Consider the following 27,998-nt stretch of genomic DNA (forward strand, 5'->3'; position numbering starts at 1 on the left):
TTCTTATTTTTTCTTTTTTTCTACAATTCCTTTTGCTGCTTTTCTTCCTCATATCCCTTTTAATCTTTCTCCTAAGCAATGAATCTTCTTCCTTTGCAGGTTTTCCTCAAATCCTCCTCTCTTTGTTAGGGTCCTTTCTCTCTTGAGTTCCCCCTTCTTCAAGTTTTTCTTGAGAATTCTCATTCTTTGGAGATATTGTTTGATGACTCACTCATATGACATTAACTAGAAGAATAATAGTGTTGAAGAGATTGGTGGTTGCATCAAGGAGTAGCGTGGGTCACTGAAAGTATGTGGCAATTTTTAAAAAGTTAAGTTGTAAGGTTGGCTACAAGTTTTTGTTTTTTTTAATTTACAGAAGAGACATCCATATTATTATAGTCTATCTAAGTGCTCTGTCCATCTAAGACAGATGTTGATAGTCTGATTCATAATGCTAACAATTCAATTTTGTCACAGTCTGGACAACACACCTTTTTTTTCTTGTATGGATATCAGTCTAATCTCTAGTGGTTGAGGTGGTTCTGAAGCATTCTGGAACTTAATACAGAAGTACAGTACCCTCCATAAATAAAAGTATCCAGAGTATTGAGAAATACTCTTTCATATGAACTCTGTGTAGCACACACAAGAGTTAGTGAACTTCTTTGTTGATAAACTTCTCTTCTTATGCCTCATTTGAGATTAACATTTAATTGTTAAACAAGGTTCTCTGTGGTTAAAGCTACCAAATAATCTTTTTTCCTGTTTCTGAGAGAAAGTTATATTTAACAAGTGCCACTTAGTGCAATTACACCTAAAAGAAATTCATAATACAATGAAAGATTTAAATCAAAGTCTCAAATTAATACAAATATTAAAACCAACATCTAATAAACCTGTATTGCATCTCAAAATTATCCTCACTGACTTAAAAAAAAATTAAACATACATTCCTTACAGAACACCAAACTAAGTAACTAGCAAGTGCCAAAGGTTTTATTTCTGAATTGCAGATGCAGTTCTTATATTTGTTTTGCAAAAAAAGCTTATCTTCAATATGCATCATAGTGTTCCATGTAATGTGCTATAAGAGCAATATTTATCCTAACTGAAACTGCTTTAACCTAAATAGACTTACTGTTTAAGTACAACACATAACTACCTTGTCCTGTTGTTGTTTAATCTCCAAAGGTGGATGATTTTGTTAAGGTGGTCCTATAACAGCACATTCAGCATATGCTTTTCATGTCAGTCTGCCATCAAATGTGTACTCTCACATAGTTTAGTGGTGAGAAAAAGGCATAAATATTTTCAACAGGCTCTGTAAGGTAATTCTCTAATGTGCACACAGTGGCCTATCATAGTTTATGATACATATACATATAATACACACACGTACACGTATGTATATACATGTATATAGATATCTCCACGTACATGTATATGTGTGTATATACACATGCATGTATATGTATGTGAATATGTGTGTGTACACACATACACACACACACACACACACACACACACACACACCTGTGTCTTTCTCTCTCTCCTCCGTCATTAATTCACTGTGGTCACTATAGCCTTCATACTCTCCACCACAGGTACCATACCTCAATCTTTCAAACTCAGTTACTATATCAATTCTACAAGAGCCTCTGCCAACCCAAGGTCCAACATAAGAACCTGGTGATGGCACAGCCATTAGCTTTGAAAGAAGATTATAAGTAAAAACTTCTATCAAGTTTTGAAAATTTCAAAGTATCTGTGCCCTATTTTTTCCTTGTGTTTGTTTAAAGACTTTTTACCTATTATCTGTGAAGCGAAGTACACAAAAGCCTCCCTTGTGCTCTTTCCCTGGAAGTCCACTAACAATGTCGGCCCATTTGGTATGATTTCAAAAATCATACCAAAAAAAAAAAGGAACAACTGTTTCCTTACTATGGTGAAATGAGAGGACTCTAACGTACACAAAGGCTTCACCGGCAGTGTCAGGATCAGAATGAGTCAACATCCAATGTATTTCAACCTTGTTTCAATACTTTGACATATCTGTGTCCCATACTTTCTCTCTTTTTTTCAGTGATAATTTGACTTCATCTTTTGATTCAAGTTCAACAAATATTTCTCCACTTGGTCTGCCATCTCTGTTATAGATGAAACAGATGCTTTATACTCCATTTTGAATTCTGCATTCTTAGAAGAATTACACTTCATTTGCTAAAGAGGACCCAAGGACCACAGCAAGACCAAGATCTTCCCCATGAACACTGTTTTGTTTTTGCTGCTCAGCATCACCTTGTCCAGTCAATAATGGAGGCCTGATACTTAGCTTTGGCATGGTTATGAAGAACTGTGCTATCAAGTAATCCTGTATAATTATAACATAATTTTTTGGGGGAGGGAGGCAATTAGGGTTAAGTGACTTGTCAGTGTCACATAGCTAGTAAGTGGCAAGTTATCTGAAGCAAAATTTGAACTCAGTCCTCCTGACTCCAGGGCAGGTGCTGTATCCACTGCACCACCTAGCTGCCCCAGGATACTGTGTTCAAAGAGAGCTTTCAATGCTTCATCTATAGTTTGCTCTACTAAGTCAAAATGTTTTTTACATAAATAATAAATCCAGTATGCTCTTGTAGTCTTTATGACTTGAAGATGTGGTCTACTGTAGAAAAGCAGTTGCAAAAGTCTACCTCTGTCCTCCTGTTTTTCATCAATGATTAAGTAGGTATTTGTTATCTGTTTTGTTCCATTGTTTTTCAGTCACATCCAACGCTTTATGACCCCATTTGGGAAAGACACTGGAGTGGTTTTGCCATTTCCTTCTCCAGCCCATTTTACAGAAGAGGAACTGAGGAAAGACGTTTAAGTGAACTGCCCAGGGTCACATAGCTAGGAAGCATCTGAAGCCAGATTTGAGGTCATGAAGAATCTTCCTGAATACAGGTCCGGTACTCTATCCACTGCACTCCTTACCTGCCCTATTGTTATTTATAGATAATTCCTATAGAGAGCTCATTTAGTCTTCCTGATCATGTTTTCAAAGGCTATCCACAAGAACTGTAAGCTCTGGTAGTTCTTGCCAACCTGAAAAAACTCCAAGTATATTCCTGGTAACATGCTACTTTGGCACCTAGTACTTCCTTTTTTTTTTCAGTCATGATGAGCCATCAAACAAAAGAAAAATGCAAAATAACCCTGTCATATGTATTTCCTATCTATTTCTACAGTGATTGTGGTAGAGTGACAGAAGAGGAAGAAAAGAAAGTACTAAAAATCTGTTTTTAGAACACATACAAACTTTAAAGTTCATTACTGTTACTCTAAATCCAAGAAGTTATTAAATAACTGGAAGAGTTGATATTTCTCTATACAGACATTATCACTATAAATGGAATCAGAAGATCTAAGGAAAGTGAAACTTAAGGATAGCCCATAGTTTCTTCTCGGAGAAACAAATAAAAGAGTGAATACTGTTGGTTTTAGGATATGCCCAGTATCACCTTCGTTAAAGATACAGTTGGCAGTTTTGCCCTCTCATAATGAGAGCAAACAAAAAGACCACTATGATAAATGCAGCTTTTGCACCAATCTGATGTAGGAGAAAGTGGTACAGGAAGGCCATCAAAAAACCTACAAGATCTTTTGAATCTGATCAATATACAAATTGAAACTCATCAACTTTAGCAGGAAGTTGGGTACAAGAGAGAATGACAAAAAGTATGCTAGAAAACTGTAGTTCATAATTGAGAAATGAGAGGGTGCAAAGGCCTGTAGTGTATTCGGAAATTTCATTCTGGTACATAATGAACACACTGTTTTAGAAGAGAAAGGAATCACTAAATATGATGAGAAATAAACATCATAAAAATGAAACAGACTATATCTAACAGACAGGAACCAACTAACTTGTAAGCAATCTTAAGAGTTTAACTTTCTAAAAATGGCCTACAGTTTTGTTTTGTTACGAGATGGGACATTTCTGCATAAGTAAAACTGCAAAACTAAAAAGAAAGACAGTTCCCTTGGTTCAAGGGAACAACTGTTCATAAAAAAAAGCAATTCTATAATAGTACAAGAGTTCACTGAGTAGTACTGGGGTGCTTTTTAAATTATTGTTTTGTTAATTTTCTCAACATTATTTGAGAAAATCCTCATAAGCTAAGTAATCAAAGTTGAATTTAGGCCAAGTTCTAGAAAACTACTGGAGGATATTACATATAATAAATTATTTTAACATAAACACCCTTCAAAGCTTGTCTTTATCATCTAATAGATGCTTTAAAATTCATTACCCATGGGCATTAGTGGGTAACCAAGCACCTGGTACCAACCTAAACTAGGGAAGTATTATTTTTTAGCAGTTGTTTAGATAAATATAAAATTAGCAACGTGCATGGCATTAAAAATACTTCAAAATATCTTTGATTTTCAGAGTAGAACTTCCTCCATTTAGACAAATTACAACTACTCCATGTCTTATAAATGATTTCATGAGTTGGTAAAGTCAGTCTTCTGGTGATGAGATTCTCAAAATGTAACTAAGTCTATTCTTTGAGCAATATTCTAATCCTGGGCCTGTATTCAAATTCCTTCTACCTTGGGAGGAGATGCTATGTACTGTAATAATTTCTGAGCTCTCATGATTCACTTCCATAAGAATATGAAGCTTTAGAGTAGGACATCAATGTATGGCATTATATTACAATTAAAAGTTATACTGTGGAAAAACAAATAGTTTCTTTTGACAGAAAGTTACAGCCACCTGCTAAATGAAAAAAGCAGGAGCTCTAAGTAGATCTATTCTATCATATTTCAACATAAGCTTTAAAACAGTTTTTTACCAAGGTCATCAGAGAATGATGATTATGATAATAATTATCATTATGATAATGAAATCATTAGCTCTATCAGGCTGTACCCACAGTCTTTCATGTATAAATAAGAAAGACTGAGAATAGTTATGTGCCTAGCTAGGAAACTGCAACTAATAATCTGATTTAGGAGTTTTCACTCAGTTACTTAAAAAAAACTTATGGATGCATTGATAATTTAGTATAAATACAGTTAAATTTTAATCAAATTTACAGAAAAGTAAATAATTATAATAAAACATTTCCTAGAAAACACATTATGCACCTCATTAAAAACTAATTTTATTTTTTGTTTGCACTACTTCCCCTTAAGGTAAACGCATGGTAATACTAATTTATTAAGTAAACTTAAGCAATCTTAGATTTAAGGGAAACACATATTATAAAAAAGATTACACACATTTTAATAGGCTCTAAAAATTTTTAAAAAACAATAAACTGCACAACACAGAACTAACTGAATGATACTAAGAGCTGTAAGGCTGGTAATACGTTGAAGTATGCTCTACCCAATAACGTAAGTATTTTAAAGCAGTTTCCATAAAGACAAAATCTTTATCTTTGAAAAAAATGTTTTTTTTAAATTCAGTGCTTACTCTGTCAAGGCATTTTATTAGATATTTCATATACAAAGATAGGTGTAACATTTATCGTACTATAGGAGTTTACAGTCTAATGCTGGGGTTGTGGAGAATACAGATACACAGATAAATGACACTTGAAATAGTGAGCTAAGTACAGGGGAAGGTGAAGACAAAATGTTAAAAATAAATTGAAGAAGGAAAGATCACTTTCACTCTGGAAGGTGATACTAAAATGAATGACTAGATTTTGTGTGCCCCAAAAGTCAATGGGTTAGCACAGACTTCAGTCAATCTTGGTTTTGTTTTTAATAAATCATTTTATTTCATCTGTGCCCCTATCCAAGGTTTCCCCTCTGAACATCAGAATTTGATTCTATTCTAGGTCTCTTGCCAGGCCTAGAGGCCTGTGGGCTACCCGAGTCTTCTTACCTCACTACCTCACCTCCCGAGGTCTTCGGTTGGCCAAACTGGATGCTCGTATGAGAGAAAGGACGTTCCAGAGTCGAACAAGGGTTGAGCTTTATTTCAGGGTCTAGTTACAAGTGCAGGGGAATTCTTCCTGAGGAGGGATAGAAGAATCTCCCAAGGAGGCAAAGATCTTACAATAAGAGATTGGAAGTAGAAGTACAAGCGGGGAGAGAGGGGGAGGGGAGAGAAGGAGAAGAGGAAAAGTGGAGCCTTGTGTCCTCTTTGGCTCCTCACGTGCTAAGAGAGCTTTCAGGCTTCCCTGATCCTACTTAACTCTCCAGTCTCATAGTTTGCATCTAAATACCGTGCTGTTAGATAACAATAGTATGCCCAGATCCGGGACAATCTCGAGGGCGGGGAGATCTCTCTCCCATCACGTTTCTCACGGGAAGAGGCGGAAATACACGAGATAGCTCGGTTCACCTCGATTCCCAGCCGTTTCCTGGGGGGGTCTCGTGAGAGCTCTAAGATTCAGAAGTTCCCACCTTTACCCGCCCGAGACTGTCCACACGGAATTGAGCTTCCAACCCCAACAGTCTCCCCTCCAAAAAAAAAAAAGTCCTTCAGCTCCCACACAAGAATCAAGGCTCTCATACCATCAAATATAAAACAAACTTCACTGAGCCAGACCTCAAACCTTGAAAAATAAAAAGCATTCATTCCTACCCAAGCTTACAAACTGTCAAGACGACTTTCTACTTTCTGCTACCCTAGTCCTTTACCTTTCCTGGGGGCCTGCCAACAAAGTAATGAAGATTTCTAATACTAACGTGGGGTTAAGATTTCCTACAAAAAGAAAGTAATTATTTTGATGAAAGAGAGGTAGCTCTTCTACATCTGGGGACCCTACCTTTTAGACGTATCTCTAGACTTGGAATACGAATCTGGCTGATCTCTCCTTGTCAACTACCCCTTAAAAAAAGCACTCAGGGTTGCCAGACAGTCAAGAATCTATTCCTTTCAGCGAGCTCTACTTTCCCAGACACCTACACAGTCTTCTAGCTCTCCTACTAATGTCTAGGAGTAGAGCTTAGCAATGAAATTCCTTAGCAAGTATGATGAACATTATGAAGGTGGGGTTAACTCAATGAATACTAGGGAAAGGCAAGTTCACAGCTTAACAAGAGTTAACCCTGGGGGGCGGAGCCAAGATGGCAGAGTAGAAACACACAAATACTCTAGCTCTGAACCCATAGCCCATGAAATATCTGTAGTAAAGAGCTGCAAATAAATTCGGGAGCAGGAGAAGCCACATAACAGCGGAGCGGATAAGATTTCTGTTCCAGAGGGACGGGCAAACCTCTCGCAAAAGGTCCGTTGCGCTGCGGACGCGGAGCCCAGCCCAGCCCTGCCCTGGCCCCCAGAGGAGAAGATCCGAGCGGTCTTCAGGGACAGGATCTCCAGCAGCCGAGCGGGTCCCTCCACCCACAGGTGACGGGGGTCGCGGTGAGAAGGTCTCTTTGGTGGGTCGAGAGGGGAGTGGGGTGCCCCCATACTCAGGTCCCCTCAGGAGGCAACAGCAGAGGTGGAAGCAGACCAGGGCTCCCCAAGCAGGCAGGAGCCCGGATCCATTGTTGAAGGTCTCTGCATAAACCCCCTGAGGGAACTGAGCTCCTGAGGCGGCCCTGCCCCCCACCTGAGCACCTGAACATAATCTCACACTGAATAGCAGCCCTGCCCCCGCCCAAAGCCCTAAGGCTGGGAAGCAGCATTTGAGCCTCAGACCCCAAGTCCTGGCTGGGAGGATCTGGAGGCAAGGTGGGTGTGAGGAGAATATTCAGAGCTCAAGTCACTGGCTGGGAAAATGCCCAGAAAAGGGAAAAAAACCAAGACTATAGAGGGTTACTTTCTTGGTGAGCAGGTTTCTCCTCCCCTCCCTTCTGATGAGGAAGAGTGGTGCTCACCACCAGGGGAAGACACGGAAGTCAGTGCTTCTACATCCCAGCCCACTCAATGGGATCAGTTCTGGGAAAAGGCCATAAAGAGCTCAAAAAATTTTCAAAATTATGTTAGAGAGGTGGAGGAAAAACTGGGAAGAGCAATAAAAGACTTGCAAGCAAAGTATGAACAACAGATCAGCTCCCTGCTAAAGGAGACCCAAAAAAATGCTGAAGAAAATAGCACCCTGAAAAATAGGCTAACTCAATTGGCAAAGGAGGTTCAAGAAGCCAATGAGAAGAATGCTTTAAAAAGCAGAATTAGCCAAATGGAAAAGGAGGTTCAAAAGCTCACTAAAGAAAATAGTTCTTTCAAAATTAGAATGGAACAGATGGAGGTTAATGACTTTATGAGAAACCAAGAAATCATAAAACAAAACCAAAAGAATGAAAAAATGGAAGATCATGTGAAATATCTCATTGGAAAAACAACTGACCTGGAAAACAGATCCAGGAGAGACAATTTAAAAATTATGGGCCTACCTGAAAGCCATGATCAAAAAAAGAGCCTAGACATCATCTTTCATGAAATTATCAAGGAAAACTGCCCTGAGATTCTAGAACCAGAGGGCAAAATAAACATTGAAAGAATCCACCAATCACCACCTGAAAAAGATCCAAAAAGAGAAACTCCTAGGAATATTGTGGCCAAATTCCAGAATTCCCAGGTCAAGGAGAAAATACTGCAAGCAGCTAGAAAGAAACAATTCAAGTATTGTGGAAATACAATCAGGATAACACAAGATCTAGCACCTTCTACATTAAGGGATCGAAGGGCGTGGAATAGGATATTCCAGAAGTCAAAGGAACTAGGACTAAAACCAAGAATCACCTACCCAGCAAAACTGAGTATAATACTTCAGGGGAAAAATTGGTCTTTCAATGAAATAGAGGACTTTCAAGCATTCTTGATGAAAAGACCAGAGCTGAAAAGAAAATTTGACTTTCAAACACAAGAATGAAAAGAACCATGAAAAGGTGAACAGCAAAGAGAAGTCATAAGGGACTTATAAAAGTTGAACTGTTTACATCCCCTACATGGAAAGACAATATTAGTAACTCTTGAAACTATTCAGTATCTGGGTACTTGGTGGGATTACACACACACACATGCACACGCACACACTCATAGAGACAGAGTGTGCAGAGTGAATTGAATAGGATGGCATCATATCTTAAAAAAAAAAATGAAATCAAGAGGTGAGAGAGAAATATATGGGAGGAGAAAGGGAGAAACGGATTGGGGCAAATTATCTCTCATAAAAGAGTCAAGCAAAAGATTTTTTTAGTTTGGGGAAAAAGAGGGGAGGTGAGAGAAAAACATGAAGTTTACTCTCATCACATTCCACTAAAGGAAGGAATAAAATGCACACTCATTTTGGTATGAAAACCTATCTTACAATACAGGAAGGTGGGGGACAAGGGGATAAACAGGGTGGGGGGGACGATGGAAGGGAGGGCATGAGGAGAAGGGTGCAATTTGAGGTTGACACTCATAGGGAGGGACAGGATCAAAAGAGAGAATAGAAGTAATTGGAAGCAGGATAGGATGGAAGGAAATATAGTTAGTCTTATACAACAGGACTATTATGGAAGTCATTTGCAAAACTACACAGATTTGGCCTATATTGAATTGCTTGCCTTCCAAAGGGAGGGGGTGGGGAGGGAGGGAGGAAAAGAAGTTGGAACTCAAAGTTTTAGGAATAACTGTCAAATACTGTTCTTGCCACTAGGAAATAAGAAATACAGGTAAAGGGGTATAGAAAGTTATTTGGCACAACAGGACAGAGGAGAGGATGGAGACAAGGGCAGAGAGGAATGATGGAGGAGAGAGCGGAGTGGTGATGGGGGCAATTGGAATGCTCGGTGTTTTGGGGTGGGAGGAGGGGACAAGGGGGGAGAAAATTTGGAGCCCAAAAATTCTGTGAAAATGAATGTTAAAAGTGAAATAAATAAATTAATTAAAAAAAAAAAAAGAGTTAACCCTGCCAAGAGAATTTCCCTCCTTAAAAAGTTATCACAAATAACAGAACAAAGTTCTTATCAGTGGGTAATAGAGATTGTTACATACTGTATAGGGAATTTCACATGCCCAGGCTTAGTACTGGGATACAGCCTCTACAACTGCAAAACCACAAACATGAGCAGAAAGATACTTTTAAAAAACAATTTTAATCATGTTCCTGGATTAATATACAGATGACAGAGAATTCATTCTCAGTTTAGTGATTCTAACTAAACAAGTATAAATAACTCATGCCAACAATGATTTTTATTCAGGGGTGAAACTTTTTAACTAAACTGATAAGCTCTTTCTTACAGTATGTTTGGAGGGGGGAAAAACGTTTTGAAAATAGTCAAAGCTATTTAAAAATAGACAGCTGGTGCCACAGTGGGCAGAGCACTGGGCTGGGAGTTTAGGAAGACCTTAGTTCAAATTTGGCTTCATGAACTCATGAACTGTGAGACCCTGTGCAAGCAATTTAACTTCTGTTTGACTCAGTATAACAGCATTTGCTTTGCAAGGCTGTTGTGGGATCAAATGAGATAATATAAAAACTGCTTTGGCACAGTGCTTGACACATAGTAGGTACTATCTAAATGCTTATCCCCTTCCTTTGCCTTTGCCCTATTGTTATGTAGCATAATACTTTAGCTCCATTCAAGCCCAGACAGCTGGCTGCCTTACAAAAAGGCAAGGTGGAGAACAGAGTGCTTGCTTTGGCATCAGGAAGCCTTGCCTCCAACGCGTGCTAGCTGTGTGACCTTAGGCAAATGATTTTACTTCTATTAAGTCTCCGTTTCTTCATAGGTAAAATGGGGATAGTAATAGTAGCTCTCTTAAGGGTTGCTGTGAGGATCATCCAAATTCATTTAGGTAAAGCAAATGTTGAAAGGTTTTCAAACCTTAAAACTCTACATAAATGTGAGCTGTTATTACTATGTAGCTAAACTTAAATACAATAACATGAAAATAAGGCTCATGTTATCAAATAAACATAACTTTTCCCTAACAGAAATATTTACTCCGATACAGTTGTTTTTATTATAATAACTAACATTTGTATAGCATTTTAAAGTATATAAAACATTTGAAATATGCAACCTCAATTGATTCTCACAACTCTATAAGGCAGATTATTATTGTATATTCTAATTTACCAATGAGAAAACAGGCCAAAAGAGTATAATGACTTGCCAATGGGGATTCCAAAATGTCCTGCTGAGGTCTTCCTGACCCCAAGGTTAAGCACTCTATCTCTGCCACAGAGCTATCCCATGTGTGTGAAGGATATACCAAAACAGAACAGGATTCCCTGGTTTTGATCAAGTAAGTATAATAGAAAAATATAGGAAAAACTCTAAAATGGACATAAGTAATTCAGGTTAAAAAAATAGCATTATTGATTTCAAAAATATGATTTTTAAAATATTTCAATCAAATTCAATATATTCTTATAATAATAAAATGTATAATTTGATCCCTATTTCTTTTAAAGAATAAAAAATTAAAATTTTTGGTTAGTTGAGGTCACTATCATACAACTGGAATAATTTATGAGAAATCTATTCAACACTTAGTAAAAGAGTTCTTAATTTAGCATTCAGTGTTTCACAATCTGGTAACTTAAAATGATTATCACATGTTTAAATGAATCCATTATTAAACAATTTTGCATTTTTCTTCCCAAGGAAGCACAATTCCCAATTATTTATCATCCTATGGAACTAATGAGTTAAATAAATTATACCAGAATAAAGTTAACAGAAACATCTCCTAAAAAGAAAATGCTTTAACATTTTCCCCCCAAATGGTTTATAATCATGGTGTACTTTAGCAAAACAACCTCACTAAACAATGGGCTTTTAAGCATTCTTCAAACTAAGCATTGCAGTGAATACTTACATTCTTCATCTAACATGTTTTGACAAATTTGGTATAATTTCTATGCATACCTGAGGCAATGACAGGCTCTTTCATCAGTTCCCTAGTTATTGGACATAGGAATTCATCTGGAATTCCAGAAGAAAGGGATTCCACTTTTACTTTCAGCTCTTCAATTTTCCTCAATACTTTACTCCGCAGACCAAGAGATTCTGAAGAAAGATTAAAAAACTATGTTAAATCCAGTTGACCACGACTAACTAGGCATGATTTCACTTAAAGTAACCAAAAACCTTCAGATAAGGTTTAAGTGTCTCTTTTTAAAAAGAAATAACATTTTAATGTATTTTCAAAGACTATGTTTTTGTTTACTTAAAGTAAGTTAGATGTAGAGACTGGTTGTTAAAGGTGTTTATTTTTAAAAGTCTTAAAATTTAAAAGTTTCTAAAGTTTCAAGTTACCCTAATGAACATACAACAAAAAACAGAATAATTCATTTCTCTTTATTCACGAAACTAAACATTCTCAAATGTGATTATCAAGATTTAAAAGTATTGTCATCACCCTGATAATTCCTAGTACAATATAGCATTATAATGGATATATATTTTATAATATTTTGCATGATTTATCTACACTGCTCATTGATCTGTTACACAGCATGATCACAGACAAAGTGTAGAAGAAAAGTGTGAAGAGGACATTCTGTTGAGTTTGCTACTTTGGTTTTTATAAAAGTAGGTTTTAGTGTTGCTAAGTAGGAAGGAAAAAAGTTAAAAATACTGTCAGCCAGGTTTGTAGAGTGCTTTCATGGGGGAAGGTAGAAAAATGGGGTGAAAATGGAAGGGGAGAAAAAGAGGAGTAACTCTCATAAAAAGAACAAAGTAAACAAATCAATCTAGGAAAATAATGAAAATACACTAGCAAACTGTTAATGTTGACTATGAAATTCTCTTAACAGAGCCCCAAATTAAGACCTTAGGATATTTAAAATGAAACACCAGAAAAAAATAAAGAATTTCTTCATGGGACATGGCACTACTTGAAACTACTTCTATGGCTTTATGACTCCATAAAATTCCTTAGATTCTTCATTCTTAGTCTCAAGAGGAAAATTATCCTATATAAAAGTATCTGAGCTATTCTTGCCTTCTTTAGTTTTAAGTAGACTTACTAAAATTCAAGGTTACATCTAAAAATGAAACATTACAGTCATACACAACTTTCAACAAGTCCTTACTAAGCATTTTACTATATGCTAGGCACTAGACTAAATGCTAGGGACACAAAGACATTATCCTTGTCCTCAAGTAGTTCACAATTCAATGGGAGAAGACAACATGCAAATAACTGAGTACATACAAGATATGTAAAATGTAAGTGGAGGGTAATTTCAGAGGCAAGGGACTTATATGTGTGAGTGAGGAGAGGGGGAATTGGGGGGAAAAATGAGAAGGAAAATAAATTTTAATTGAAAAAATTACTTTAATATAAAAAGAAAAATACCCTTGTCACAGGAAAAAGTGAGATTAGTCAAGTCTCAAAGAAATCTAGGGAAGCTAGAACCAAGTTGCATTCCAAAAGTTCATCTGTAAGTCAGTCGTGTAGAAAAAAGAAACCGTTTTTTTCCTACAGAAATTATATCACAGAGTGTTTAAGTTTTTAGGCTGGCTACTAAAATCCCAGACCTATATTGCAGTTTAATTATTTAATGAATACTATCAGCCTGAATTCTGAGTCTTAGCTATAGGGGATATGTGCTTTTAAGAAAGAGAAGTAAAAATTTCAAAATTTTCCTCTGATTTGTAAGGGGTTACCCCTTATAAAAAAAAAACTGTAGTAAGCAAGTTCTGTCTCTGGTGCATTCAGTGGTCCTCTTTTCTTGCCTGACAGCCTCATGCTGTCCAAAGCCCACAATTGTAGCATTTCATCCAGTCCTTGTTCTTGCCAGAGTGGAGGAGGTTTTTCTAAATTTGATCAGAGTGAACCCCATGAATGACTACTGGCACACGAGTGGTGGGTCAACAAAATGGTAGCTTTTCACATCAAATTCCATTACACACTGTGTTTGATTCTCACCTCACTTAGAATCCCTAGCTTTTCTCAAAGGTCAGCTCCTGCCTTTTATAATAGGATGCTTTTCTTGATCTCCCCAGGTGCTTCCACTACCTCCATTTCTTCCCACCAAAACAGTCTTATATTTACTTCATGTATATTTTCTCTTTACTCATGCATAGCTTCCCCCAAGACAACAATAGCTTCAGGAGGGCAGAGGTGGTGCCATTTTTACCTTTGTATTTCTAGCACCCTCAAAGTGACTAGCCTAGAACAGATACTTAATAAATGCTTGCTGACTGAAAGATATCCTGCAAATGTGTAAGAGTTAAAACATATATACTCTAGCAGTTAATTATTTCTAGTTCAGTCAGACAGTACAGAGGTCCAAAGTGGAGTGGAATGAAATTTAATCTAGAGAGGATTCAGAATGAGGGCAAGTTGGGGCTGGGAGGAAGAGACAAGAGAGGACAAAGAGGCATAATTAATTATCAAGATAGGAAATTAGAGAAGCTGAAGGGGTTAGCGATGCAAGGGTCAGACTGAGGTACGAAGCAACCACTCTCTCCTTTCCATCCCCACAAAAGGAGCTCTAACATGACACTAATGCAAAAATTCTTAACCTTTTTTTGTGTCATGAACCCCTCTGTGGAAGTCTAGGGAAGTCTGTGAATGATTCAGAATGTCTCTAAATGCACAGATAAAAATACATAGAATTATAGGAAACAAATTAAATTGAAATATCTATCAAAATATTTTAAAAGTTTACACATTGCTCAGGGTAAGAACCTCTGTCCTAAAAGGAGTCCAACCCCCTCCATCTTCCCTCCTCCCCCCAACCCTGTTTCCACAAGCGTACACAGCCTTCCTTAATGCAGTGTCATTACTTTCCTTGTCTGTCTCTATAAGGTCTCAAGTTTTTCATATGGTAATGGCATCTGGGAATGTGGTAGTATGACCCTAAGCAAGAATATCAATTTTAATATATGAGTTGTTTATAAGTAAGATGTAGATACTATCTATATAGTAAATCCTGTTCTTAGATCTTGGTTAATCTTGAGGATTAAATGTCTGAATTAGTAGAAACTATTAAAATTGTAAAGCAAGATTTACCTCTATCATTTTAGAAAGCTGTTGCATCCAAAAATTACTTAAAAAATATAATTTAGAATTTAGTCAAACTGTAAAATATGGCATTCACTTAAAAATTAATGTAATATATTCAAATAGTTTATTTTACAATTATTTTTAACAGTCCTACTAATATGAAAGACATGCCTATGAATCAAGGTCAATTTTTAGGAAAGCATATATCAATGACAATAAATATTTCCCAATAATCAGATATTCTGAAAACTATTCTAAGAGATCAACTTTTTATTTTATTTTTAAGTAGCTATTTTGAGGAACCTATACAAATAAGCTTACAAATAAACTACTGTAGAAGTCAATGGTATAATAATACTCTGACTCTTACTTTAAAAACTTCTTGGTTTAGGTAGATGCGCAGTTTGGTTGCTCCAGACGATTAAAGTAATGAGGTGTTTTGCAGTTCAGTTCAGTTTATTACATGAAACTTTTACTGATTCAACAATAGTCTCATAGAAAGAAAAAATGTAACAGGCATGCTGATTTCACACACAGTTTTTTGTAGTATATACCTACTGCCTTTGTGCATCAACCATTACTGAGAAAACATTCTCCTATTATTTTTATAGATTAGAGGTAAAAGGGTTGAAATTTTTTCTAAAGCTTTGGGAGGAATAACAGCATAGACGTAGAGTAGAAAGGGACCTTAGAAGCTAAGTTCAACCGCATAATTTTAAAGATGACAAAACTGAGGCCTGAAGAAGCTATACAACTTGCCCAAGGTCGCAAATGCAGTAGGTGTCACAAATTGGACTTTTACTCAGATTCTCTGAAGACAGAACCAGGACTCTCTTTCTACTCTCTACCAAAAAATGACAGTTTTTTAGACGGCTATCTTAAAGTCAATGGAAATGTAAAATATACATAAAGAATAATACTGAAAAACTTCTCAGAATAATTATGTAAAAGCAACAAAAGCAAGTATCTTTTTGGTGATACTCAACTAATCAAACTATTACTTTCAAATAACACACCAGACAATACTGTCTATTAAGTAAAATGGAAAGGTGTATTTACTTCCAAGACAAAGTTGTAGAAGAACAAACAAAACAAAGCTGTACTACGATACTGACATTCTAAATCATCGTCATGAAGTTGAGTGAAAAAAAAAATCTTCCCTGAAAATAGGTTCTCAGAGAAGTAAAAGCAGAAGACACAGAAAGATTATTATCAAAACCTGTATTTTTCCAACAACAGAAAAAGTAAGCACTTGTTCATGCATGAAGAATCAACCCATCAAGTATTAATGTATCCCACACCGTGTTAAAGGCCTGAGGAAACAAAGAAATAATCTCTGTTCCCATGGAACTTATATTCCATCAAGAAGATGTGCATACTTTGTATAAATATATTAAAATAAATGCAAGATAATTATGGCAGTGAAGGTACAGTGGGGGCAAGAGGATGAGGAAAGACTTCATGTAGAAAGTGATCTTTGAGCTGATCTCTGAAAGAAACTAAAGACTGTAAAAAAGAGATATAGTGATGACATGCATTCCAGCCCTGAGAGGGATCCTGTGCAAAGGCTTGGAGAAAAGATATGAAAGAAAAGAATGAACAAGTCTGTGATCGACTACAATTTTATGCTTATAATAAGCAGCATCCAAACTTGTTAAAGTCAATTCTGAAAACGGATACTATGTCTCAAATGTCAGAAAGATCAGCAACTTTGACCTTTACTGTCACCTATACCTACTTGCTATAGGAAATTTATGTTTGTATCAATTTCTTGAAAAAGCTATGAAATGACCTTAGAGTCTCCCCAAAGTCTGTTCAAACACTCCTGTCAAACTTCTCCATAGAATCACTTCAGAATTTGATTTCTCTGATGAAGGTAATACTTTACCTTATTTAATGTGGCAGTAGAAAATGAATTCTGAAGCTAAGAATTTTGTACAGTATATTATGATGCTATATAATATTTTAAAAATTATAAATGGATTATTTCACTGCCCAGTTTAATTGGTTTTTAAGGTATTTAGAAAACTATATGATTCAACATAAATTTAGGTAACTTAAATCTTTTAAATTATATTTATGGTTATTTTTCTAAAACAAAAAAGACCTGTTCAGGAAATGATTCTAAGTTTCAATGTAAAATCAATTTATGTCATTTCCACTTGTAGTGTCTCTTCCAGGTATGTAAACTTCATAAATATGAGAAGTATTCACATAATTATTTAAAATACACATAATACACACATACTGTCTGCATAGATAGTCTCTATTGCATGCCAAAATATAGGAGTAATGAGAAGCTGTTCCACATCTACTTCAATCGTGGCAGGCAGCACCTAGCCATTCACTCTTTAGTGATGTCTTTCCTCTAGCAAAAAAAAGAAAAAAAAAGTACCACCCCAGAAAGAAACCAGTGCCTCTGCTCAGCTAAAAACATTCCTTTCCAACAGGTGTATGAGTTAACAGCAGTTCCTTAATATAGAACCTACAAAATTCTCTTTCAAATAAAAAATCTAACATCCAGGTTGTTCAACTCTTTAAAAATACTCTATTTTAAGTGCCAAGCACACCAGATATGCTAGTCTGGTTTTTAACAGTCCAGTGCATTCTACTTTGGTGCACAATTAATAAGCTTTCTTCATATGAAGAGTATTAAATGGAATTCAAATATAGTCACATTGATGCAGAGGCTGTTTTATCTATTCTGCCACAAAGGAAAAATGTAAAATAGTTCTGCATCTGAGGATTAGAAAGTGAAATGTCATTAGCATATTCCTCATTACCACATTTTGCTGTGCAGCACATTTTTTCAATGCTTAGACATAATCTTAGACCCCATTAGTACATTTTCCTGCAGTGTCTTATTTAGTTTTCTGAAAACTCAAGCACTAATAGAATTTCACTACAGTTTAAAACAGCACCTGTGGAAGATTAAAGTATAGACACTTATGAACTTTTCAAGATTTCCAAAATATTATAGGAAAATAAAATCCTTATTCTACTTATTTAGAGTAACTAATTTGACTGAGTCAAATCTGCTGAGTATGCTAAACTCCTGAGCTTTGACAACTAATGAACAGTTATATATTTATACTGAAACATTTTCAGACAAAATATCACCTCCTGCAATTTTCTTCAATGAGACAACCACAAAGTCAAGATATTAATCAGATACTGCTCAATTTTTTGCTTACACCTGATAATGGCAAAACCCAATTCACTGTACTTTTAAATGAAATTATTATGTGTCAGATCAGAGATTTTTTTTTTAAACAACACTGATGACCTCTTGGCTCTTATTTTCATTAGAAGTTATTTTTATCTGTTAGAGGGCAAGATATGTCAAACTTCTTAGAGATTTTTACTGTTATATTTGCAACTATTTTTTATAAACTAGAAATGATTACTTTTTCTTGCAAAATAATTTTATTTCACATGCTAACATTAGTGGCTTGTTATGGTACAGTAAAACTCTAGACCCACATAATTAGAATCCTCAACTAAACAGACTATATACTCTATATTTAGGAGGGAAAGACAAATAATAAAGTAAGATATCGGAGTCCAAAAACCAAGTTCTAGGGTATGTCCTGCAGTCAGTCCAATTCACTTGATACCTTGAAGAGTTATAATATTAAAAAATAAAAAATCCTAAAGTTAGAAGGGACATCAGAAGCCATACAGTTCAATCCTAAACTAAAGCTTTAATCCCTTTCTACATCATCTCAAAATATAGATGTTTGCTTAAAAAACTATATAGTGAAAAGGACTTATTCCATTCTGGACCAAATCTGCTTTATTGTGACTTACCTGATGACAACAGAATGAGGTTAAAACCTCTTCCACATAGTCACATTATAAAAATAATGAACTGCAAAATTCTTAATCATCAAACATTTAATTATATTAATAATTTTCTAATTAATGAGGCAAGAAAATATACTAGTACACTCTAGAAAGATTTTCAACAACAGAAGGTTTCTGATTAACCAGTTCCCTCTTGACCAGGAATTCTGATTAATCAAAGTTCTACTTTATATATAATATGTATACAATAGGTAATTGAACTGTTCCTGGTTGAAACACTGGATTTGAGCTTTACGTAATCAGGAGAAGCTCACAGCTTTGATTTTTCTTGCACCAATAAGTTATACTTCCAAGATCATAATAGCCAACTGTCTTACAGATGTGTGCTATTGATCATTAGTCTCCAGTAGTGGAAAAACAATTCAATACATATGTACTGTGGGTGGTGCTCATATGATGCATCATAATGCACTCAGGCTAACAATCCTTAGGTAACTAGAATTTTTCCAGTTTGGCCTACTCTAGCTTAGCTTAGCCGGGAGATGGAAAGGAGTAGTTACTATAGTGAGTCTATTTTTGCTTTTCATGTGTAAATTCATTAAATTACTTTTTCCACTGACATGCCAATTACACTGTTTAGACTAAGATTATGATAACATATAGTATCACAATTAGGTTTAAATATTCCTTCTTATTGGTAATTGTAGTTAGTTCTTAATGGTGTTATTACAAAGAAACAAGTGATTCTTTTGTGTTTAAATACATAAATACAACAGTGTATATATGTTAGCATATCTAGAGAAAAACTCTTTGATACAATTGAATATAACTTTCCAGAAAGTACTTCTACATAATCTTTCCTTATGTAAAACTGTCTTTTATTAATCTTACCAATTTTTAAGTCATCAGTCAGACTTTCTTTTGTAAGATTCAGCAGTTCTTTGCCATCAATATTGTTCATCTTGAAAATACCAACAAGGTCTTTTAAACCTTGTGCACAAAGCCACAATGAAACTTCTTCCTCTGACCAATCTTCAATAAAATGTTTTGGTTCATCTTCTGGCCTACCTGCTTGAGAAACCATGAGGAAAAAAGCAAATAAAATACATATAATTTAAAATGCATTTGCTTAAAATTTTTAAAATTTATGTCACAATTTTAATTTTTAATTCCATTTTTATACCCTTTCAGAAGATTCAAACTGAAATATTTTTCCTTGTACCTTTTCTTTTTCATCTGATAAATGTATTTCCTCTCCTATTTTAAGACTGAACAAAGTGTTCTATTTACCCTGTAGTTTGTTTATCAGTGTGGAGTTCTGAACATCTGACAAAAAAGGAGTCAGTAAGTTAGCTGCTCCTGCTGCCTGGAGTGGCCAAAATGAAGTCAAGAAAATACATTATTTCTATTCTCAGTTTATTCTTAAACAGAATTCTAAAAAAAAATACAGAAATAGAGATTGTGAGAATATACTTAGAAAAACACACACAATCAGACACCAAAGGCACTTTCCTACAATTTTAATGTACTTTAGCTATTAATTCTGACCTCTCTGAAAGGGTTTTTAAAATTATAATAAATCTGTATTTCATGCTTCATGTTAAGGAAAGCAATTTGAACAACTTGTCATAAGATTTACTGTGTTCCCAAACTACATGCTAAAAAGGGTGAGCTAGGTTAGAGATAATATCCCTACTAACCTTGACAATGTGCTTTCATATCAAATTGCCAGATGTTCACTGTTTTGTCCATTGACCCAGTAGCAAGTAAAAGAATATTGGGTGCAAAGGCACAGGTTGTAACATACCTAGGAAAGAAAAAGAATTAGGGAATTTAATATCATATGTTTTCTAAATAAGAATTTTTCTTGAACAATATTTATAAAAAGTGATATTGAGGTCACACCTGGTATGATGAGTCAAAGTGTGAAGTATGCTCCCAGTATTCTGAAAAATGGGGAAAAAAGTGTTATGTTTATATAGGCAAGAAGATATCTATTATATTCTTTTCTGAACTTAAGTTCACTGCACATAGATTATATCTGTGTTCTATATGGCATCTGTCTTTGATAGCAATAATAATTAAGAAAAATAATTAAGAAAAAATAATAAAATAGTAAATAGTAAAATTTGTCAGCTGCCTGTATATTCTCTGAAAATCCACATTTCTAAGACATCTAGATGGCAAAGTGAATAGAGCACTGGGCTTGAAGTCAGGAAGCCCTGAGTTCAAATATGACCTCTAATACTTAGTAGCCATGTAACCCTGGACAAGTCATTTAACCTCTGTTCGCTTCAGTTTTCTCATCTGCAAAATGGAGATAATAATATTACCAGCCATTCTGGGTTGTTACAAGGATCAAATGAGAGAATAATTGTAAAGCACATACAACAGTACCTGGTACATGGTAAGTCCTATATAAATGTTAGCTAATATCATTATCATCATTATCATCACCACTTTTGTCATCTTTGTTTACAGACTACCAGGATTCATCAAATCCTTTGATTTTATGGCTCCTTATCTGCTTGATTTTAGTGACTTGTACCTTCATTTCATATGCCAACCCAGAAATATCAACATGAGTTTAAGGTTTTAAACTAATGTGATCACATATACCAGATTTAAACTCTTATCTCTTCTTATCCCAAGTACAGCACTCTATTATACCACACTGATTAAAAACAACATAAAATGCATTTAGGAGACATGAAACAAGGAAAGGTAACTGAAAATTTATTTAACAAGTGGTATAATCACATAAGAATGATAAATTTCATAACCAGAAAAGATCGGTAATTAAAGTTAGGAACAAAGAAAAAGGTAGTGGTGGTATGAGCTAGGCTAGAGCCAAGAAGGATATTAAAGGACAGAATCACTACTTGTAATGGATTAGACAATGAGGAAGGATGACACTACTAACTTCTTGTTCTGATTCTATTTTTTATACAGAGGAGAATAACTTTCAGAGTAGGAAAAAGGGAATAAAACTAATCACCAGGGAACTGAAACCCATGATAAGTGAAGTGATGGCAAGAGAACAATTAGTTGGATTACTGAGCTCTGACAAGTAGCTGTATCACCTTGGACAAATCCAAACCTCTCTGAGCCTCAGTTTTCTCATCTGTAAAGTGTGGATAATAATACACTATCTCCCTCCTCTAGATTATTGTGAGAACATTTTGTAAACCCTGAAATATTATGTAGATCTGGAACTTCCAAGCACCAAGAAGGCAGAGTAAGCAGTAGATTGCTGTCCCTCTTCCATTCTCATCCTCCAACACCCAAAAAACAGCATTCCAGAACAGATCCTGGAAAAGTGGAAAGATAGGGTGGAACAGTCTTTTGATCCAGGAGACTCAGAGGACTGGCAAATGAGGTCCATATCACAGAGTACAAAGGGATTGCAGTTGAGGATAGGCAGTATCACATCAAGTCTGTGGTAGGCTCTACCTCAAACCACCAGGCGATCCTGAGCCCCAGGTCAGTGGAGCAGGCAAATGCCAACACCAGGATTTCCCAGGTGCCTTAGCACAGCCGGGGGAACTGTCAGACTCCAGCTCAGAGAACCACCATGTGCTTAAGAGTAGCTCCAGGCAGGCAGGTATCCTCCAGCAGACAAACCTCCCTGTGCTTCAGCACAGTTGCAGGTGGGCAAGCGTCCTGCAGCAATGGCCCTCCCAGTGTTTCAGCTAAGTAGAGACAAACGGAAACACAGAAAAACACCCTTTGGCCTCAGAAGGAGCCAGACACCATCATTAGGACCCCAGCTTAGCACCTGGTAAGTTACCAGATACCTACAACCTACATCAGCCAGCACCTGAGGATCCAGGGCACAAAGCCAACGACCAGGCCCCTGCACACACCATAAGAAGCTGGGGACAGTGCCCTCTTGTGCTCCAGCAGTAGAGCTCAACTTTAAAAGCCACAAAATAGGCCAAAAGAATGATCAAGAAGTAAAAACAAACACTGACCATAGCTTGTTTCTATGGGGACTGGGAAGATCAAAATACAAACTTAGAAGAGGACAACACTGTCAATATACCCACATCTGAAACCTCAAAAGGGAATATGAAAGGGTCTCAGGACCAAAAAGTCTTCTTGGAAAAGCTCAAATAAGGTTGGTAGAAGAAAAGTGGGAAAAGAAATAAGAGGTATGCAAGAGAAAGTTAACAACTTGGAAAAGGAAGGACAAAAATTGAATGTAGGAAGCAATTTCTTAAAAAAAACAACAACTGACTGATTTGGGGGAAAAATTCACTGAAGAAAAGAACCTTATAAAAAGTAGAACTGGAAAACACCTTAAAAAGATGAATTGGTCAAATGGAAAAGGAGGTACAAAAACTAACTGAAGAAAACAATTTGTTAAAAATTAGACTTGGGCAAGTGGAAGTTAATGATTCCATGAGACATTAAGAATCAGTCAAACAAATTCAAAAGAATGAAAAAAATAGAAGACAATGCAAAATACCTCACTAGAAAAACAACCAACCTGGAAAACAAATGCAGGGGAGATAGTCTATCTGAAAGCTATGATAAAAAAAAAGAGCCTGAAAGGCATTTTTCAAGGAATTATCAAGGAAAACTACACTGAATCCTAGGACCAGATTAAAAGAATCCACTGCTCACCTCTCAAAAAGAGACCCCAAAAAGGAATATTGTAGCCAAATTCCAGAATTATCAGATCAACAAGAAAATACTGCAAGTAGCCAGAGAAAAACAATTTAAATATCATGGAACTACAGTCATGATTATGAAGAATTTAGCAGCTTCTACATTAAAGAATCACAGGGACTGGAATATATTTGGGAAGGCAAATGAGCTTAGATTACAATTAAGAATAAATTATCCAGCAAAACTGAGTATAATCTTTCAGGGGAAAAGATGGACACTCAATGACAGAGGGGACTTTCAATCATTCTGGATAAAAAACCAGAACTGAACAGAAAATTTAATCTTCAAATACAAGACTCAAGAGAAGCATAAAAAGATAAACAGGAAAGGAAAAAAAAAGATCTTCAATAAGGTTAAACTGTTTACATCCCTACATGAGCAGATGACACTTGTAACTCTTGAGGAATGTATCTTTCTTATGACATTTAATATAGATGGAGGGTGTGGGAGTAAGCTGAATTTAATGTGATGATAAAAATAAATAATTAAGATATGAAAGAAAGGATTGTACTGGGAGAAGAGGAAAGGGGGAGGCAGAATAGGGTAAATTACATACAGGAAGAGGTGCAACCTATTATAGTAGAGGTAAAGAAGTGGGGGTGCAAGCACTGTTTGAACCTTACGCTCATCAGATTTGGTTCAGAGAGGGAATAACACACACAATCAGTTGACAATAGAAACCTATCACTCTATAAAGAAGGAGAAAGGAGAAAGAAAAGTGAGGGGGTGGATAGAAAGCAGAAAAGGAAAGGAAGAAGGGTAGGGGAAAGGGAAAAGAAAAGGGAGGAAGGCTGATGGAAGGGGAGAGCAAGGAAGGCTGTGGTCAGAAGCACAACACTGGTGAAGGGGGAAAAGGTGAAAGGACAGAGAAAAGTATAAATGGGGGGAAAACAGGATGGAGAGAAAGACAGTTAGTAATCATAACTGTGAATATGAATGGGAAGAACTCTCCCATAAAACAGAAGCAGATAATAGAGAGGATTAAAAATCAGAATCCTATAATATGTTGTTTACAAGAAACATATTTGAAGCAGAGAGATACACACAGACTAAAGGTAAAAGGCTGGAGGAGAATATACTGTGCCAGCTGAAGTAAAAAAAGAAGGGACAGCAATCCTGGTCTCAAAGTAAAAGCGAAAACAGACCTAATTGAAAGAGATAAAGAAGGAAACTAAATCTTACTAAAAGGCACCACAGGCAATGAAGTAATATCAATACTAAACATATATGCACCAAGTGGTAGTGCATCCAAATTCTTAGAGAAGTTAAAGGAGTTACAGAAAGAAACAGACAACAAAACTATAGTATTTGGGGACTTCAACTTCCCCCTCTCAGAACCAGATAAATCTAACCACAAAATAAACAAGTTAAGGAGGAGAACAGAATTTTAGAAAAGTTAGATATGGGAGACTTTTGGAGAAAACTGAATGGGGATAGAAAGGCATATACCTTTTTCTCAGTGGTTATATGGCGCCTACACAAAAACTGACCACATACTAGGTCATAAAAACCTCACAATCCAATGCAAAAAAGGCGGAAATATTAAATGCATCCTTTTCAAATGAAGATGCAATAAATATTACATGTAATAAGGGGTCACGTTAAGATAGACTAAAAATTAATTGGAAACTAAATAATCTAATCCTAAAGAATGAGCAGAACAAAAGAACAAATCATAGAAACAATCAATAACTTTATCTAAGAAAATGCCAATAATGAGACAACATACCAAAACTTATGGGATGCAGCCAAAGTAGTTCTTAGGTGAAATTTAATGTCTGTAAACGCTTGGGTGAATAAAATAAAAAACAAGAGAACAATGAATTAGGCATGCAACTAAAAAAGTTAGAAAAAGAATAAATTAAAAATGCCAAATTAGAAATTCTGATAATCAAAGGGATTAATAAAACTGAAATTAAGAAAACTATTGAACTAATAATAAATAAAACTAAGACCTGGTTTTATGAAAATAAAAACACAATGAAATAGCTAAAAACTTTGGCTAATTTGATGAAAAAAAGAAAGAAAACCAAATTATCAGTATCAAACATGAAAAGGGTGAATTCACCACCAATGAAGAGGAAATTAAAACAATAATTAGGAGCTATTTTGCCCAACTATATGCCAATAAATCTGACAATCTAAATGAAATGGATAAATATTTACAAAAATATAAACTGCCCAAATTAAGAGAAAATAAAATACTTAAATGAACCCACTTCAGAAAAAGAAATTAAACAAGCCATCAATGAATTCCCTAAGAAAAAATCTGCAGTCAGTTGGATTTACAAGTGAATTCTACCAAACGTTTAAAGAACAATAGATTCTAATATTATACAAACTATATGGAAAAAGAAGCAAATTCCTTTTATGATACAAATATGGTGCTGATACCTAAAATGGGAAGAGCCAAAACAGAGAAAGAAAATTATAGACCAGTTACCCTAATGAATCTAGATACAAAAATGCTAAATAAAATATCAGGAAAGAGATTACAGCAACTCATGAGGATAATACACTACATCCAGGTGAGATTTATACCAGTAATGCTAGATTGGTTCAATATTAGAAAAACTATCAGCATAACTGACCATGTCAATAGAAAAATTAACAGAAAACATTATTTCAATAGATGCAGAAAAAGCTTTTGACAAAATACAACACCCACTCTTATTAAAAACACCAGAGTGCATAGGAATCAATGGATTTTCCTTAAAATGATAAGTAGCATCTACCTAAAACCATCAGCAAGATGTAAGAGGGATAATATGTAATATTATGTAATGTAAGCAATATGTAAGAGGGATAAGCTAAAACCATTTCCTGTAAGATCAGGGGTGAAACAAGGATGTCTATTATCACCATAGTTATGCAATTTTGTATTAGAAATGTTAGCTTTAGCTATAAGAGAAGAAAAAGAAACTGAAGGAATTAGAATATGCAATGAAGAAACAAAGTTATCACAATTCGCAAATGATATGATGGTATACTTAGGGAATCCTAGAGAATCAACTAAAAAACTGCTTTAGCAAACCCACATAAATCATAGGCATTTCTATATATTACTTTTTAAAGCTCAACAGCAAGTGATAAAGAGAAATTCCATTTGAAGTTACTGTAGACAATACAAAACATTTGTGAGTCTACCTGCTAAGAAAAACCCAGAAACTATATGTATACAATTACAAAACACTTTTCAAACAAATAAGGTCAAAACTAAATAACTGGAAAAATATCAGTTGCTCATGGGTAGACCAAGCTTATGTAAATAAAAATGACAATTCTACCTAAATTAATTTACTTATTCAGTGCCATACCAATCAAACTACCAAAAAATTATTTTATAGAACAAGAAAAATAATAACAAAGTTCCTCTGGAAGAACAAAAGGTTCAGAGTATCTGAATTAATGAAAAGAAATGCAAGGGAAGGTGATCTTGCCATACCAGATCTAAAACTGCATTGCAAAGCAGCAATCATCAAAACTACTTGGTACTGACTAAGAAATAGAATCATGGATCGGTGGAATAGGTTAGGTACACAAGACACAGCAGTCAATGACTATAGCAATCTACTGTTTGATAAACCTAAAGACTCCAGCTTCTGGGACAGAACTCAATATATAACAAAACTGCTTGGAAAACTGGAAAACGGTATGGCAGAGGTAGGCACAGACTAACACCTTACACTGTATAACAAGAGAAAGAAAAAATGGGTAGACATTAAGGGTGAAACTATAAGCAAATTAGGAGAGCAGGAAATAGTTTACCTGCCAAGATCCATGGAGAAAGGAAGAATTCATGACCAAATAAGAGATACAGAACATTATGAAATGCAAATAATTTTGATCACATTAAATTAAAAAGATTTTGCACAAAGACAATGCAAACAAGATTAGAAGGGAAGCAGAAAGATGACAAATAATTTTTGTAGCCAGTGACTCTGATAAAGGCCTCATTTCTGAATATGTAGACAACTAAGTCAAACCTATAAGAATACAAGTCATTCACCAACTGATTAGTCAAAGGATATAAATGGGTAGTTTTCAGAGGAAGAAGTTAAAGCTATCTATAGTCATATGAAAAATGCTCTAAATCACCATTGGTTAGACATATGCAAATTAAAACAACTCTGCAGAACCACATTACACCTATCAGATTGTCTAACATGACAAAACAAGAAAATGATAAATGTTGGAGAAGATATGGAAAAATCAGAACACTAAATTGTTGGCAGAGTTGTGAACTGATCCATCCATTCTGGAGAGCAATTTGGAACTATGCTCAAAGGGCAAGCAATACCACTTCTAGGTCTGTATCCTAGAGATCATAAAAAAGAAAAATGATCCACATGTACAAAAATATTTATATCTGTTGTTTTTATTGTGGCAAAGAATTGGAAATTGAGGGGATGCCCATCAATCAGGGAATGGCTGAACAAGTTGTGATATATGATTGTAATGGAATACTACTGTTCCATAAGAAATGATGAGCAGGCAGATTTCAGAAAAAACTGGAAACACTTACGTGAACTGAGTGAAGTGAGCAGAAGCAGAACACTGTACATAGTAATAGCAGCACTGTGTTATGACTGACTTTATTAGATTTAGCTCTTCTGAGAAATGC

General features: G+C 35.4%; 1 protein-coding gene across 6 annotated transcripts in view; it reads right to left on the bottom strand.

The window, feature by feature from the left end:
- Positions 1–27,998, bottom strand: part of WDSUB1 (WD repeat, sterile alpha motif and U-box domain containing 1) — a 73,304-nt gene that overhangs the window by 13,860 nt on the left and 31,446 nt on the right. For 3 of the 6 annotated variants that reach the window (XM_072612117.1, XM_072612114.1, XM_072612115.1), the window contains 4 exons: positions 20,606–20,646; positions 20,401–20,507; positions 19,592–19,768; positions 11,803–11,943 (listed from right to left, as the gene is read on the bottom strand). In XM_072612117.1, coding sequence (XP_072468218.1) covers positions 11,803–11,943; positions 19,592–19,768; positions 20,401–20,507; positions 20,606–20,646 — 466 coding nt within the window. Of the gene's footprint in view, positions 1–11,802; positions 11,944–19,591; positions 19,772–20,400; positions 20,508–20,605; positions 20,647–27,998 lie in introns of all 6 variants that reach the window. The other 3 variants (XM_072612116.1, XM_072612112.1, XM_072612113.1) reach the window with 1 other exon arrangement.

The sequence above is a fragment of the Notamacropus eugenii genome, chromosome 5 (genome assembly GCF_028372415.1).
Source record: "Notamacropus eugenii isolate mMacEug1 chromosome 5, mMacEug1.pri_v2, whole genome shotgun sequence".
Lineage (NCBI taxonomy): Eukaryota > Metazoa > Chordata > Mammalia > Diprotodontia > Macropodidae > Notamacropus > Notamacropus eugenii.